The sequence below is a fragment of the Heloderma suspectum genome, chromosome 10 (genome assembly GCF_057233095.1).
Source record: "Heloderma suspectum isolate Gila_16-S chromosome 10, 16-S_ref, whole genome shotgun sequence".
NCBI classification, from domain to species: domain Eukaryota; kingdom Metazoa; phylum Chordata; class Lepidosauria; order Squamata; family Helodermatidae; genus Heloderma; species Heloderma suspectum.
In genome coordinates, this window is record NC_139467.1 from 18,776,874 (window position 1) to 18,789,216 (window position 12,343).

At 50.4% G+C, this 12,343-nt stretch overlaps 1 protein-coding gene across 3 annotated transcripts in view; it reads left to right on the top strand.

Moving 5' to 3' along the window:
* Window positions 1-10,943, top strand: part of LOC146337872 (retroviral integration site protein Fli-1 homolog) — a 51,666-nt gene extending 40,723 nt beyond the window's left edge. For 2 of the 3 annotated variants that reach the window (XM_084815385.1, XM_084815386.1), the window contains exons 7-9: window positions 1,474-1,533; window positions 5,081-5,128; window positions 5,744-10,943. In XM_084815385.1, coding sequence (XP_084671511.1) covers window positions 1,474-1,533; window positions 5,081-5,128; window positions 5,744-6,261 — 626 coding nt within the window. In that variant the 3' untranslated portion in view covers window positions 6,262-10,943. The remainder of the gene's footprint in view (window positions 1-1,473; window positions 1,534-5,080; window positions 5,129-5,743) is intronic. The other variant, XM_084815387.1, reaches the window with a different exon arrangement.
* The last annotated feature ends 1,400 nt before the right edge of the window (window positions 10,944-12,343 follow it).

Below are 12,343 nucleotides of genomic sequence, written 5' to 3' on the forward strand. Positions count from 1 at the left end.
GGCGCAGCAAAGGGTAACCCAAATGATGAAGGGCCTGGATTAACTCTTCTATGAGGAAAGGTTACAATGTTTGGGGCTCTCTGGCTTAGAATGGCGGTGCAGAACCTCAGGATCAGGGGCCAAATTTGGCCCTCCTGGGGTCCCAAGCTGTCTCTCCGGGGTTCCCCAGATGGACCCACCCACTTTCCCCCAACCACTGGTGGTTTGATGGGTTCCCAGCTTTTGTGGGGTCCCCCCATTCTAAAAAGTTGAAATGCCTCTCCTAAGGCTTAGCTATTGGCTGTAAGAGCTTTAGGGAGCAACCCTATCAGGATGGGCGGCTGCCTCTGCCTATCCAATGCAGGGTGGGCGGAGTGCGGAGAGGATCTTCTCCTCTGTGCTCTGCCTGCCCTGCATTTGTGGCTGGCTGGATGATTTTGGCTGTCCAGCTGTGGGACTTTGGAGTGGGGTGAGGGAGGCCAGACGCCACATAGGAAGCATCGTACCAGCACTTCTGCACTTCTCGCCCCTGGGAACGCCACCTTTTGCTCTGCTCCGTGCCTCTCTTCCAAGTGTGGAACCCAGGGATGATCTGTGCCGCCTACAAGGTGGCGGGGGAGGGGGCAGGGAGGCAGTTTTCCAGGAACCACTTCGGACCATGGGCTCCGAGATCGGTTCCCAGAAACTGAACAATCCTATGGCCATCTAGCCGCTGTCTAGCGGCCATAGGATCGCAGCCTTAAGCTCAAATATACCAGTATTTTTGCCCCCCCCCCCGCCTTTCACCCCACCTCTTTTGGCTTCAGCAATGCCCGCCACCGCAATGCGGCCCCCGAGAGCTTCTGTGAAATGGAATTTGGCCCTTGGGCTGAAAGAGGTTGAAACCCCCTGGCTTAGAAAAAGTGGGTAGGTGGGGAAGGTGACAGAAGTGTATAAAATGATGCTTGTTGTAGAGAAGGTGGATCCTCTCTCATCTTACTAGAACTAGATGGGGCCATCCCATGAAGCTGAATAGTAGGTAGGAGATTCAGGACAGATAAATGGAAGTACTTCTTCACACGACGCACAATTAACCTGTAGAATAAGATTCTGCAAGATGTAGTGATGGCTGCCAACTTGGAGGGCTTGCAGAGGGGGTGAGACAAATTCATGGAGGAGACGGCTCTCAAGGGCTACCAGCCATGACGGCTATATATTACCTCAAGTATTAGAGGCAGTATGCCTATATATACAAGTTGCTAGGGAACGTGAGCAGGAGGGCGCTACTGCACTCATGTCCTGCTTGTGGGCTTCCCATTGGGTCATCTGGTTGCCCTCTGTGGGAACTGAAGGCTGGACTGGACAGGCCTTGGATCTGATCCAGCACAGCTCTACTCATGACTTCCGTTAGAGGGTGAAATGGTGGCAATCCTGGTTAAAGTCAGCAATTCGGTTACATGGAGATCCTCACCTTTTCTCCCTCAATGCTTTCTTTTCCTCTCCTCCACCTTTAAGGTTCCCCGCCTCAGATCCAGGGTGCGGGCCGGACTCCTGATTCGACACGCGTTGCACCAGGTATATTTTTGTTCCTCACCCTAGAGGAACTTCCCCCAATTCTTGACTTAGGGTTGCCAACTCTTTATCAGCCTCTGCTCCTGCGCCTTTAATCTGAGGATGAACTGTAGACCTTAGCGGGTGCTCGTGTCTATCTCCATGCTGTGAAACCTGTTGCTTTCTGTAGATGAAGTTGATACAAAAACAAGAGCAGACTAGGCTGTGGGTTGTTTTTTTTTTCTGGTCAGTTAGCAACTGTTATGTATCCTGGGGTGGGATGGGGTGGGGTGGTGGTACTGTGACCTACGAACAGTTAAGGGCACAGCTCATTTTTGTTCAGCAGTGGCTATCTTATTTGCTTCCAGACAGAATGAAAGCTGTTCTGCATCAGAATCCCAGGAAGCAGGTTGACTCACTTCAAACTCTTCCAAGAGCAGCCATTTTGATTTTAACTCTCTTTAAAAACAAAACAAAACGCAGGAGTTGCTCACGTTCTGAAGTGGGTCTAGCTGACTGCTTACCAGGTAGCTGTGTAAATGGACTCACAGTCCTTGCTGCCTGTATAGCTCTCTTTTCGTCGCCACAAAACGTTGCGTAGGTAGGAGGAATGACTGCAGAACCAGCAGGCTGTAACACAGCGGTTCTTTAATTCAACACACACAAAAGTGACGGCTGAGCAGAAGCTCCAGCCACTGCTGCTACTCCCAGCTCTGCAGGAGCTGCCAAGGTTCAGAACAATAACTGAGCCACAGTACACCCCCCCCACACACACACACACACCTCTGGATACATAACAGCAACCATGCCTTTTCACGGTGCCATGGGCTTTGTGGAGTGGGAGGTGGGTAAGCATATTCTTAGGATGCTCTTAAATTAATATATTTTGCTCCTGCAGATGGTAGGAAGGAACAGAGGTAGGGTAGCCACTTGGGTGTAGCGAAAAGCGAGGAAACACATCGCCAGGAGGGCACAGACCTGCATAAAATTTGCATCTGCTAATGTATATGTATAGATGCACATTTAGAAAGAATTACTGTAATGCAAATAGAAAGACAATTATATCTCACCCTAGTGGCGGAGACCGTGAGCAGGTGACCTGTGTGCCTGCCGCTTAATCTGTTGTCCCCGGTGCTAACGGTGGATGGGCAACTTCAGGGCCTCTGCTCTGCTTTCTTATGGTTCTTTATATTTAAACTGGACCTGGACTGGACAGTCCTTCAGTGGGTACAGAACCTCTTTCAGCCTGAGAGCCACATTCCATTTTGGAGAAGCTTCCCAGGCCCCCATTCTACTGATGGGTGGGCCTGTAGGCAAGAGGAGTGGGGCCAAAATGGCCAAACAACAACCTATATTAACGTAAAGCTCTTACTGCCAATAACGAAGCATTTAACGAGGCATTTCAAACTTTCAGAACAGGAGAAAAAAAACTGCATAAAAGCTGGGAAACCACTGAACAATTGGCAGTTGGGAGAAGCGGGTGCAGCCATCTGGGGAATCCCAGAGGGCCAGATTGGGACCCCAGGATTGCTGTATTTGGCCCCTGGGCCTGAGGTTTGGCAACCCTTGAAACAGAGGATGCCTTCAAAGGGAGGGCTGCCCTCTGTAAAGTAGGACACATGGCCATAGGCAGGGTAGGAGTGTTGATTTATCTGTGTCGAAGAGGGGATTTTTTTTAGCAGACACAGCTTGTTATCTCAGTGTGTTGAAGGGGACAGAGTATGTGCAGCGGCTAAAATTCTGCCTTCCATATAAGCATTACAGGAGATGCCTCTTCTGGAGTGCGGCTGGTCACCCTAGATATTGATGACATGCCTTTATTTAAATGGATAGGCCTCCTTGTTGTTATTGTTCAGTTGTTCAGTCGCGTGCGACTCTTCGTGACCCCATGGACCATAGCACGCCAGGCCTTCCTGTCCTGCGCTCTCTCCCGCAGCGTGCTCAAGTCTATATTCATTGCATCGGTGATGCTATCTAGCCATCTCATCCTCTGCTGTCCCCTTCTCCTTTTGCCTTCAGTCTTTCCCAGCATCAGGGTCTTTTCCAGAGAGTTTTCTCTTCGCATTAGGTGGCCAAAATATTTGAGCTTCAGCTTCAGTATCTGTCCTTCTAATGAGCACTCAGGGTTGATTTCCTTTAGGATGCACTGATTTGACCTCCTTGCAGACCAGGGGACTCGTAAGAGTCTTCTCCAGCACCACAGTTCGAAAGCATCAATTCTTCGGCGCTCAGCCTTCCTTATAGTCCAGCTCTCACAGCCATACGTTGCTACTGGGCAAACCATAGCTTTGATTATGCAGACCTTTGTCGGCAAGGTGATGTCTCAGCTTCTTACTATGCTGTCTACGTTTGCCATAGCTTTCCTCCCAAGGAGGAAGCGTCTTTTAATTTCATGGCCACAGTCACTGTCTGCGGTGATCTTGGAGCCCAAGAAAGTAAAATCTGTCACTGCTTCCATTTCTTCCCCTTCCATATGCCAGGAAGTGATGGGGCCAGATGCCATGATCTTCGTTTTTTTAATGTTGAGTTTCAAACCAGCTTTTGCACTCTCCTCTTTCACCCTCCACAAGAGGCTCTTTAGATCCTCTTCACTTTCTGCCATTAGGGTGGTATCGTCTGCGTATCTGAGGTTGTTGATAATTCTCCCGGCAATCTTAATTCCGAGATGTGATTCATCCAACCCGCCGTTTCTCATGATGTACTGTGCATATAAGTTAAATAAGCAGGGCGACAATATGCAGCCTTGTCGTACTCCTTTCCCAATTTTGAACCAATCGGTTGTTCCACAAATCTTTCCCACTCCTATTTCCTCTCCATAATAACCCTGCGTGTTAGGTTGTTATGGTTCTTGCTTTAGCTGCTGGAGAACGTAAGCCTGAAGGGCAGAGCTGCATCCCTTCCAGGTCACAAAATAGAGCCACAGCTGAGCTGCAAGGTAGCCAGCTTTTGTAACGGCAGGGTTCCTGTCCTGTGCTTTGTGCAGCTAGCAGAAATTCAGCATGTGAAGCTTTTCCCAGCATGGAATCAGGAAGGTTCACCTCTTGAATTTCTGCTTGCCATGTAGCTGTTAAAGGCACAGAGACCTTTCTGGGGGGTGGGGGCAGAAGCTGGCAACCTTACTGGCAAAATGGTGTCTTCAGCTTGGCTCCCAATGCAATAGTGTCTACTTAAATATGTTGGCTCTCAAGTGGTTGGGTCAGAGGATAATTCTTCCTGAGGTGGTCAGACCTGTGTTTGGGTTGTACCACTGTAGGGGCTTACCTTGCTGAATACTAGTCCTCCATTTAGGGGGAGAAAATATCCTACCTTCATACTGAAAGCTAGCGTGTCAGGGTTCTAGCCCAGCCTTCTACCTGACACGCTACTTTTCTATATGCAGACATATCAATCTGAAATGGTACAGCCCAGCCCAGAGGTGTACCACCTCAGCCAGAGCTAGGCTGGAGAGGCTCTGAGAAGAGCAGTGAGGCATTCCAGGTGACGGGAAGGGACAGAGCTTTAGATGGGGAGGGGGATCCTTCTAGTGCATCTGTCTCTAGCCCCTCTCTGATTCCCTTCTCATTCCCACCAGATCCATACCAGGTCCTGGGACCCACTAGCAGCCGCTTGGCAAACCCAGGTGGGTCCAAATGTCTCTTGTCTTGGGGGTTGTGGGTGGGTGCAGCCAGGTCAGGGAGACTATACCTTTTCCTGGTGCAGAGGGACAGTGATGGGAGGGGAAGCTTCACCTGTTGAATTTCTGCCTGCCATGCTGCTGTTCTAGGCCAGGAAGTGGGGGGTGGGGAGACAGCAGATAGTGATTTGCAGAGCCAATAACTCCAGCCGACTTAGTGAGCCAAGCCGCTTTCTACAGCAAAGGGGAAGATGGCGGCGAGGGCAACATACCATGTGCAAAAAGCCTAACCTTGGTCTACCATAGAGGTGGGCAACTTGTTGCCCTCCAGATATTTTGGCTGACATCTCCCATCAGCCCTTGCCAGCATAGCCAGTGGTGAGGGATGATGGGGGTTGCAGGCCAAAACATCTGGAGGGCCATCAGTTGCCCAAGCCTTGGTCTACAATAACCATATTAGACCTGTCTTCTTGCCCGACCAATCTAGTTGCTGACTAGTGTCGCAGAATCTCTCTCGGCCCAGCAGCAGGCGGGCTGGAGCAAAAGTGTGATAACTTGGCCCGCCGTGGTGCACAGCAGCCCCAGTGCTGACCCTCCCCCCTTTTTCCCCCTCCCCAACAGGCAGCGGCCAGATCCAACTATGGCAGTTCCTGCTGGAGCTGCTGTCGGACAGCACCAACGCCAACTGCATCACCTGGGAGGGGACGAACGGCGAGTTCAAGATGACGGACCCCGACGAGGTGGCGCGGCGGTGGGGCGAGCGCAAGAGCAAGCCCAACATGAACTACGACAAGCTGAGCCGGGCGCTGCGCTACTACTATGACAAGAACATCATGACCAAAGTGCACGGCAAGCGCTACGCCTACAAGTTCGACTTCCAGGGCATCAACCAGGCCCAGCAGGGGCAGCCGGGGGAGGCCCCCCTCTACAAGTACCACCACACGGACCTGCCTTACCTGCCCCCCTACCACCAGCAGAAGGTGGGCTACGGCGCCCTGGGCCATGCCACACAGGTGCCCGCCTCATCTGCCGGCTTCTTCGGGGCACCCTCCCCCTACTGGAATGCCGGCGGCGGGAACCTCTACCAGAACCCCGCTGTGCCGAGGCAGCCTGGCAGCCACTTGAGCTCTTTCTTCTAGTCTCCAGCGGCTCCGTGGCCACCAGGACTTCTGCTAGCCAGCAGTTCTCATTACCCCAGCCGATCCCTCGGACTCTGAAGTATCGGGTCACCGTAAATAAAGAGGGTGGTGTTGGTTGTGTCGGTGGGTGCCCCACCACCAGGGGGCACTCTTGTCCTCTCCTTCCACTATGCCATAATAACAGCCATCACATCTTCTCGTTCCCCTCTGGACTTAGCCAGACCCTCTGAAACGACTGGATCTCTCACATGATCAGAGGTCTGAAATGTGCACGCACGGCATGGAAGGAAATAGAAGTTACAAGGGAAGTGGAGCCGCCGCAGTTTGCTTGCTTTGTATTTCTCTTCTCCTTACATGGAGTACAGCTTTCCCTAACCTGGCACCCTCCAGTTATGTTGGACTACAACTCCCATAATCCCCAACTAGATGGCTGGGGATTACAGGAGTTGTAGTCCAACACAACTGGAGGGGCACCAGGTTGGGGAAAGCTGATCTAGTATAATGCAGTGCACAAAGTGACAGCGCTGAGCTCTGTGTTTCTTTGCTGCTGCTGCCACCACCAGCAACCAGTGGTATAAGGTAGTGCCAGGGAAGTACTCAGCACATTACTTTAGGCATCGCGTTATTGCTGGTTTTCAGCCTTTACAGATCTGGTTTAGCCCAAACATATGATTGGGAACCCACTTCTTTTTTTAAAAAAAGAAATCACATTTTGCATGGTGGTGGTATACTTCTCCATCCCGGTAGTGGGTCCCGGCCCCACAGCTGAAGCCGTGTACGTTAGACTAGCGTGGAGAGAGAGACCCAGGAGCTTCATCACTTTCTCTTGTAGCATCAAATCCCACCCCATGTCTCAAAACCCTTGATATGACAACAAATGTAACATTCTCCAGAAGTGGTGGAGGTGGTTCGAAAGTGCTTTTGTGGCCATTTTTCTGTCCAGAAGTGAGTGTTCCCAGCACATTCGGCAGGGAGGGTAGCTGGGTGGGGTGAGCGCCAATTGACTCTCACCTTTGCCACACACCCCTCCCAAACCAGTCCTCTTTTACAACTGTGTTTCCCCCCGCCCCCCCTTCATGTTCACAATTTCTTTTTCTTCTCGTTCTTAAAAAGTTGTTATTTTGGGGGGTAAGGTGATGGATGAACATATCAACGCAGATGTGTGCCGTTTTAAATACATTTGAAGAGGCAGTTGCACGGCTTGAAGCGCAAGCAGAGGGCCGGCACTGAGGGTCGATTCGGCATTCAAGTCGCCCGTACATGCAGTGCTGGCTCCGTGCTTATGAGGGCCTTTGGGCAAAGCCCCCGCAAGGCAGCCCCCTCAGGGAGTCTACCTCCTCACCACCATTGTCGCCAGCTGCTATCGCTCCTCGTCCGCTTTCTTGGCATTGCTACCACTTGCTTACTCGGCAGGCGGAGAGCCAGTGAGCAAGTCGGCAGTGGCATCTCCTGCTCCTCGCCACTACCGTTGTCTGGGCCGGAGAAAGAGGCAGGTTGCAACGGTAAGGCAGAGGAGTAACTCCAGGGAGCTCTTGTCCGTGGGCCCCTGGTGGGGTGAGGCCCTCGGCAGATGCCCAACCATGCCCGCCCTTGCTGCCAGCCCTGCGTACGTGGCATGCGCACGCTGGGATGAGGAGTTCACATCACAGGTTGACAGGCTCACTGTGAACACTGCAAAGCATGTTCCATCTGGCGTCACCCTTGGTTACCCTACCAGTAACTAACTGTTACGTTTTTTTCCTTTCATGATTGCAAGCCTCAAAACACAACTGTTAGAGATCACTCAGTAGATACAGCTAACCGAGGCTCTGACCCGGGGTCCTCTGCAGCCTCTTCCAAAGACTTGGGAGCAGATTGCCTTGTAATCCTTATAAACGGGACATGCAACAAAAAGTTGCAGTGTGGAGTGCTTCTCTTTACTCTTCCAGTCAGTCGGCAATACACATTGCCGACTGACTGGAATCCCCAGGATACACATTCCGTTCCCCATCCTACCCGGTTTTCCATTTCCCCCCCTCCAACAGTCAGTCATTATTCCATGACCCCTGAACACATTCCGTTGTTCATTGGGCTGTTTGTGGGGTTCTCCTCCCACACACTTTAGGGTTTTTTTTCCCTCCCTGCAAGTTTTTTTGTACTTCTGCAAATCTTGGGATTCTCCCAAGCCTGCCAATACCTCCTTGAGCATGACGGGTGGTGCCGTTTTGGCTACCTAAATTCACAGCCTGAACATCAGCAATAGAAGGAATGATTTGCTGTACCAATAGGCGGCTGCTCCATTTCCTCCTAGAATTCCCAGAATGGTCCAAAATGATGCTATGTTGGGGCATTGTGGGAAATTAAAAGGGCGGCTCCCCCAGACCAAAGGAGCATGCACGTGTGTGTTGGGGCTCTGACAACTGATCGAGGATGCCACACGGTGATTCCAGGTAGTGGCAAACATGCCTCTAAACCAGCCTTTCTCAATCTTGCCCCCCCACAGGCTGCCAGACCACAACTCCCATCATCCCCAACTGCTGGGTGAGGGTAATGTGAATTGTAGTCCAACAAACTCCGGAGAGGCAAGGTTGGGAAAAGCTCCACCGTGGCTGGAAACCATTTGTTAAGGACAGATCTACACTACAAACTTGAATCTGTTTGATCTGGCTTTAGCTGTCAGGGCTCCCCAAGACTCCTGAGTGATTGCAGTTCAAGACAGATGTTGAGAATTCTCCATGTAGAGGTTCCTACCCCCATTCACAGAGCTACAACGGCTGGAGCTCCCCAGGAAGAGGAAATGATAGTTAAAACTGTTTGAGTCTGTAGAGTAGAGAGAGGTAAGCGACCACATGAGTTACACATGGTAGAATACTGAGGCGGTAGGGTGGACTGCACTGTCTGAAAGGGTAAGTGGAAACTAACATTTTTAAAATGCTTCCCAAGGAAAGAACCCCCCAGAAGTAAAATGCTAGCATAGCAGGGAAATGTGTGATAGTGACACAGTGACATTCAAAACCCCATTGAAGGTGTGATTTCTTTAACTACTTACTTTCAGGATGGGTGATTTTTTTCTATCTCACTATGCCTCTATCATGCTAATGCTCTACCACAGAATTGTGCAATTGCACAATTACATGATAGAGCATTTGCGTGATAGAGCAATTCCGTGATAATGGCATAGCGAGATAGGGAATGCAGATGTTGCTGGACAAATGCGTGCTAGTGACAAAGTGAAATAGCACTTTTAGAGGGGAAGAAAAAAAAGAAATTGGTGGCATCAGGCATAGCTTGGGGAAGCAGGTGTCTCCTCAGAAGTAACTCTTATTGTGGTCAATGAGGCTTGTTCCGTAAATAGTCCAGGCTGTTGTCTGCTATTGTGCTAGTTTTCTACTAGCAAGGGTGTGTGTGTGCTTGTTTTCTTTGTTTCTCTACAGAAGGGAGCATTGAAACTGTGATTCCTGCAGTCTGAAATGCTACAGTCCACTCTAATTCCACTGCATATATATTTCAGACGCGCCAGGGAGAGTGGCACAGTGGGAAACCCAGCCTATAACATAATATGGGGATGTCCACAGGCGGTGGGGTGCGGGGTGGGGGTATCACCATCTGCTGAATGTACAAACCCTGAAGTGCCTTGGTTCTCTAGAGCAAAGGGGTGGTCAATTCTCAGGTGCCAAAGTGTCTTTTATTCAACCCCAGTTCCATGATGCATTCACAGAATCACAGAATGTTGGATGGTGTCTTCAAGGCCATCTAGTCCAACTCCCTGTTCACAGCATGGATGTCAGGAATACTGCAGTTACAAGTGACTGTCCAGGCTCTGCTTAAATGCCTCCAGCAAAGAGTCCACAGTCTCCCGAGGCAGTCTGTTCTACTATTGAACAGCTCCTACTGCTAGGAAGTTTCTCCTAACGTTTAACTGCTTCCTTGCAGTTTCACCCACTGGTTCTAGTCCTGCCCTCTGGAGCAACAGAAAAAGTCTTCTCCATCTTCTGTGTGACAGTACTTTGATATTTGAAGATGGCGTTGAAAGGGACCTGGTGTTTGTTGCTAGAGAGACTGCTGCTGTGCTCCAGGGCATTTCTGTTCCCACTCCTATTAAATGGGGCTACTTTGCTACCTCCTGCCCATGGCCATCCAAGCACTGTGTTTTGGGACTGATTGGCTCAGTGAGGATAAATGACAAACAAATCTCTTTAAGGCTTTGCTGGAGGGAAAAAGAGTGACTCTTCGGGGGGTGGGCACCAGAGGCAGTCACAGTGCCTGTACACTTCCTTGCTGCTGCAAAATATTTAATGTTTGGAACTGCTGTTGCAGAAATATGCAAGTGTTCACTTTATGCTGAAGACTCTGGCTGCCTGAAGCGTCCTGCATAGTCCATTGGCTTGCATGCTCCTGCACCAATAGGTGTAGTCCATGACATGTTTTACTTCTCAAGGCCCTCCAGCAATGGCCGCCTATCTGCAAGGCACAGGTCCTGCACCGCACACAGGTGCTTATTTTTAGAGAGTTTTTGAGGTGCTTTGCTGCCAGACCCAAGCAGGGCACAGGCAGTACCAGGCTCTGGATCTGGGGGGCAGGAACCTGTGGCCTTCTCCCATGTTCTACATTCCCCATCATCCTTGACCAATGGTCTTACTGACTGGGAATGATGAGAGGCCGAGTCCAACATCTAAAGCAGCGGTAGCAACCCCCCCCCCCCCCGGACACCTTTCTTGGTGCTGCACCCCTCCCACTTAAAAAAAAAATCAAAGCACATGTTCTTACTGGCCGCTGGGATCGCTGGGAAATAGGTTTCTGTTGGTGCTGAAAACTGAGAGCCCTGTGGATGAATTAACCCACAGTGGCTTACCGTGACATGTGAACCTGGTCAGTGCTTCCTGGCTGGCGGTTTGAGCTAGCAGCAGCTTATCCAGACTTTTTTGCCTCCTGCATCCAATTTGCTCCTCTCCTGACACTTTGCACCATTACCAAAGGTAGTTTAGCACCAGAAAGCACCTTGAGAGGGGAAGGACGTCTAGAGGGGTTTAACAGAGCTATAAATGCCATTTGGGCATGCCAATGGTTGTGCCAGCTGCACAGGGCCTGCTAACCCGTCTTGAGTAGCAGCAGTGAACATGCTAGCCAGTACCCTGAACATTTGGAGTGTTTGGAACTACTGCTCTGTTTCAGGCTACCTGCAGCCCACAAAACTACACCCGAAAGCTCCTTAAGTACCTCCCACCAATGCAGAATTTGTACCGCTCCTCATGCATATGTCTCCCTCCACAAAAAACACCTTTATTTTGTAGAGTTGTTTTGTACTAGTCTTCCGTGTATTAAAAGTTGTTCTGTAGTCTAAGAGATGGAGACCTCTCGATTTGATGGAGGGATGTGTGTGTTTCAGGGGTCCACATTTTGGGGTGGGGGAAGAATACCATTGGAGAGGAGCTGAATGTTTGTATTTATGTAGTATTTGTTCCAGGCCTCTCCTAATCTTTACAAGAAGGCTGTAAGGTAGGCCAGACAGAAGACTGAGCTGTCTAATGTTAGGTACTCAGGGCAGTGGGCAATGTAGTCCAGTTCCTTCCCCATGGTTTTTCACACTTGTGACTGGGAACCATTTCCACAAAACAACTAACCTGGTGCTCTCCTTCCCTATCCTGGTGTTCTCCATAGCCTCCTTGAATGAAATTTCCCTTGGCAGAAAGGTGGGGTACAAAGCAAATAAGTAGACTGATGGACTACACATCCCATCAACCAAGCGAGCATGCTGGCTGGGGATGATGGGAGCTGTAGTTCAACACATAATGGAGGTGCCCGCTTGAGGAAGGACACGCCATACATTGCAAAAATGATTCTGGCACACGCTCCCCAGGAGTACGGTGGGGGCACCCAGTTCATGCAAGCCCCAGGCTGGGCTTGCTGACGCCTTGCATGACCTGGCTAACCTTCGTGTGACCTGTAACTCATCAAAAAGTGGCCTGTACTGGCACAACACAGAATTGCAGTAGCGAGGTATGGGCTGCCTTTCAAGGAAGCTTATCTGCCTTTATTGATTTTATTACTAGAACTCCTGATAAGCTTCTGAGAAACATACAGAACATCAGAGTTCACCGTATAC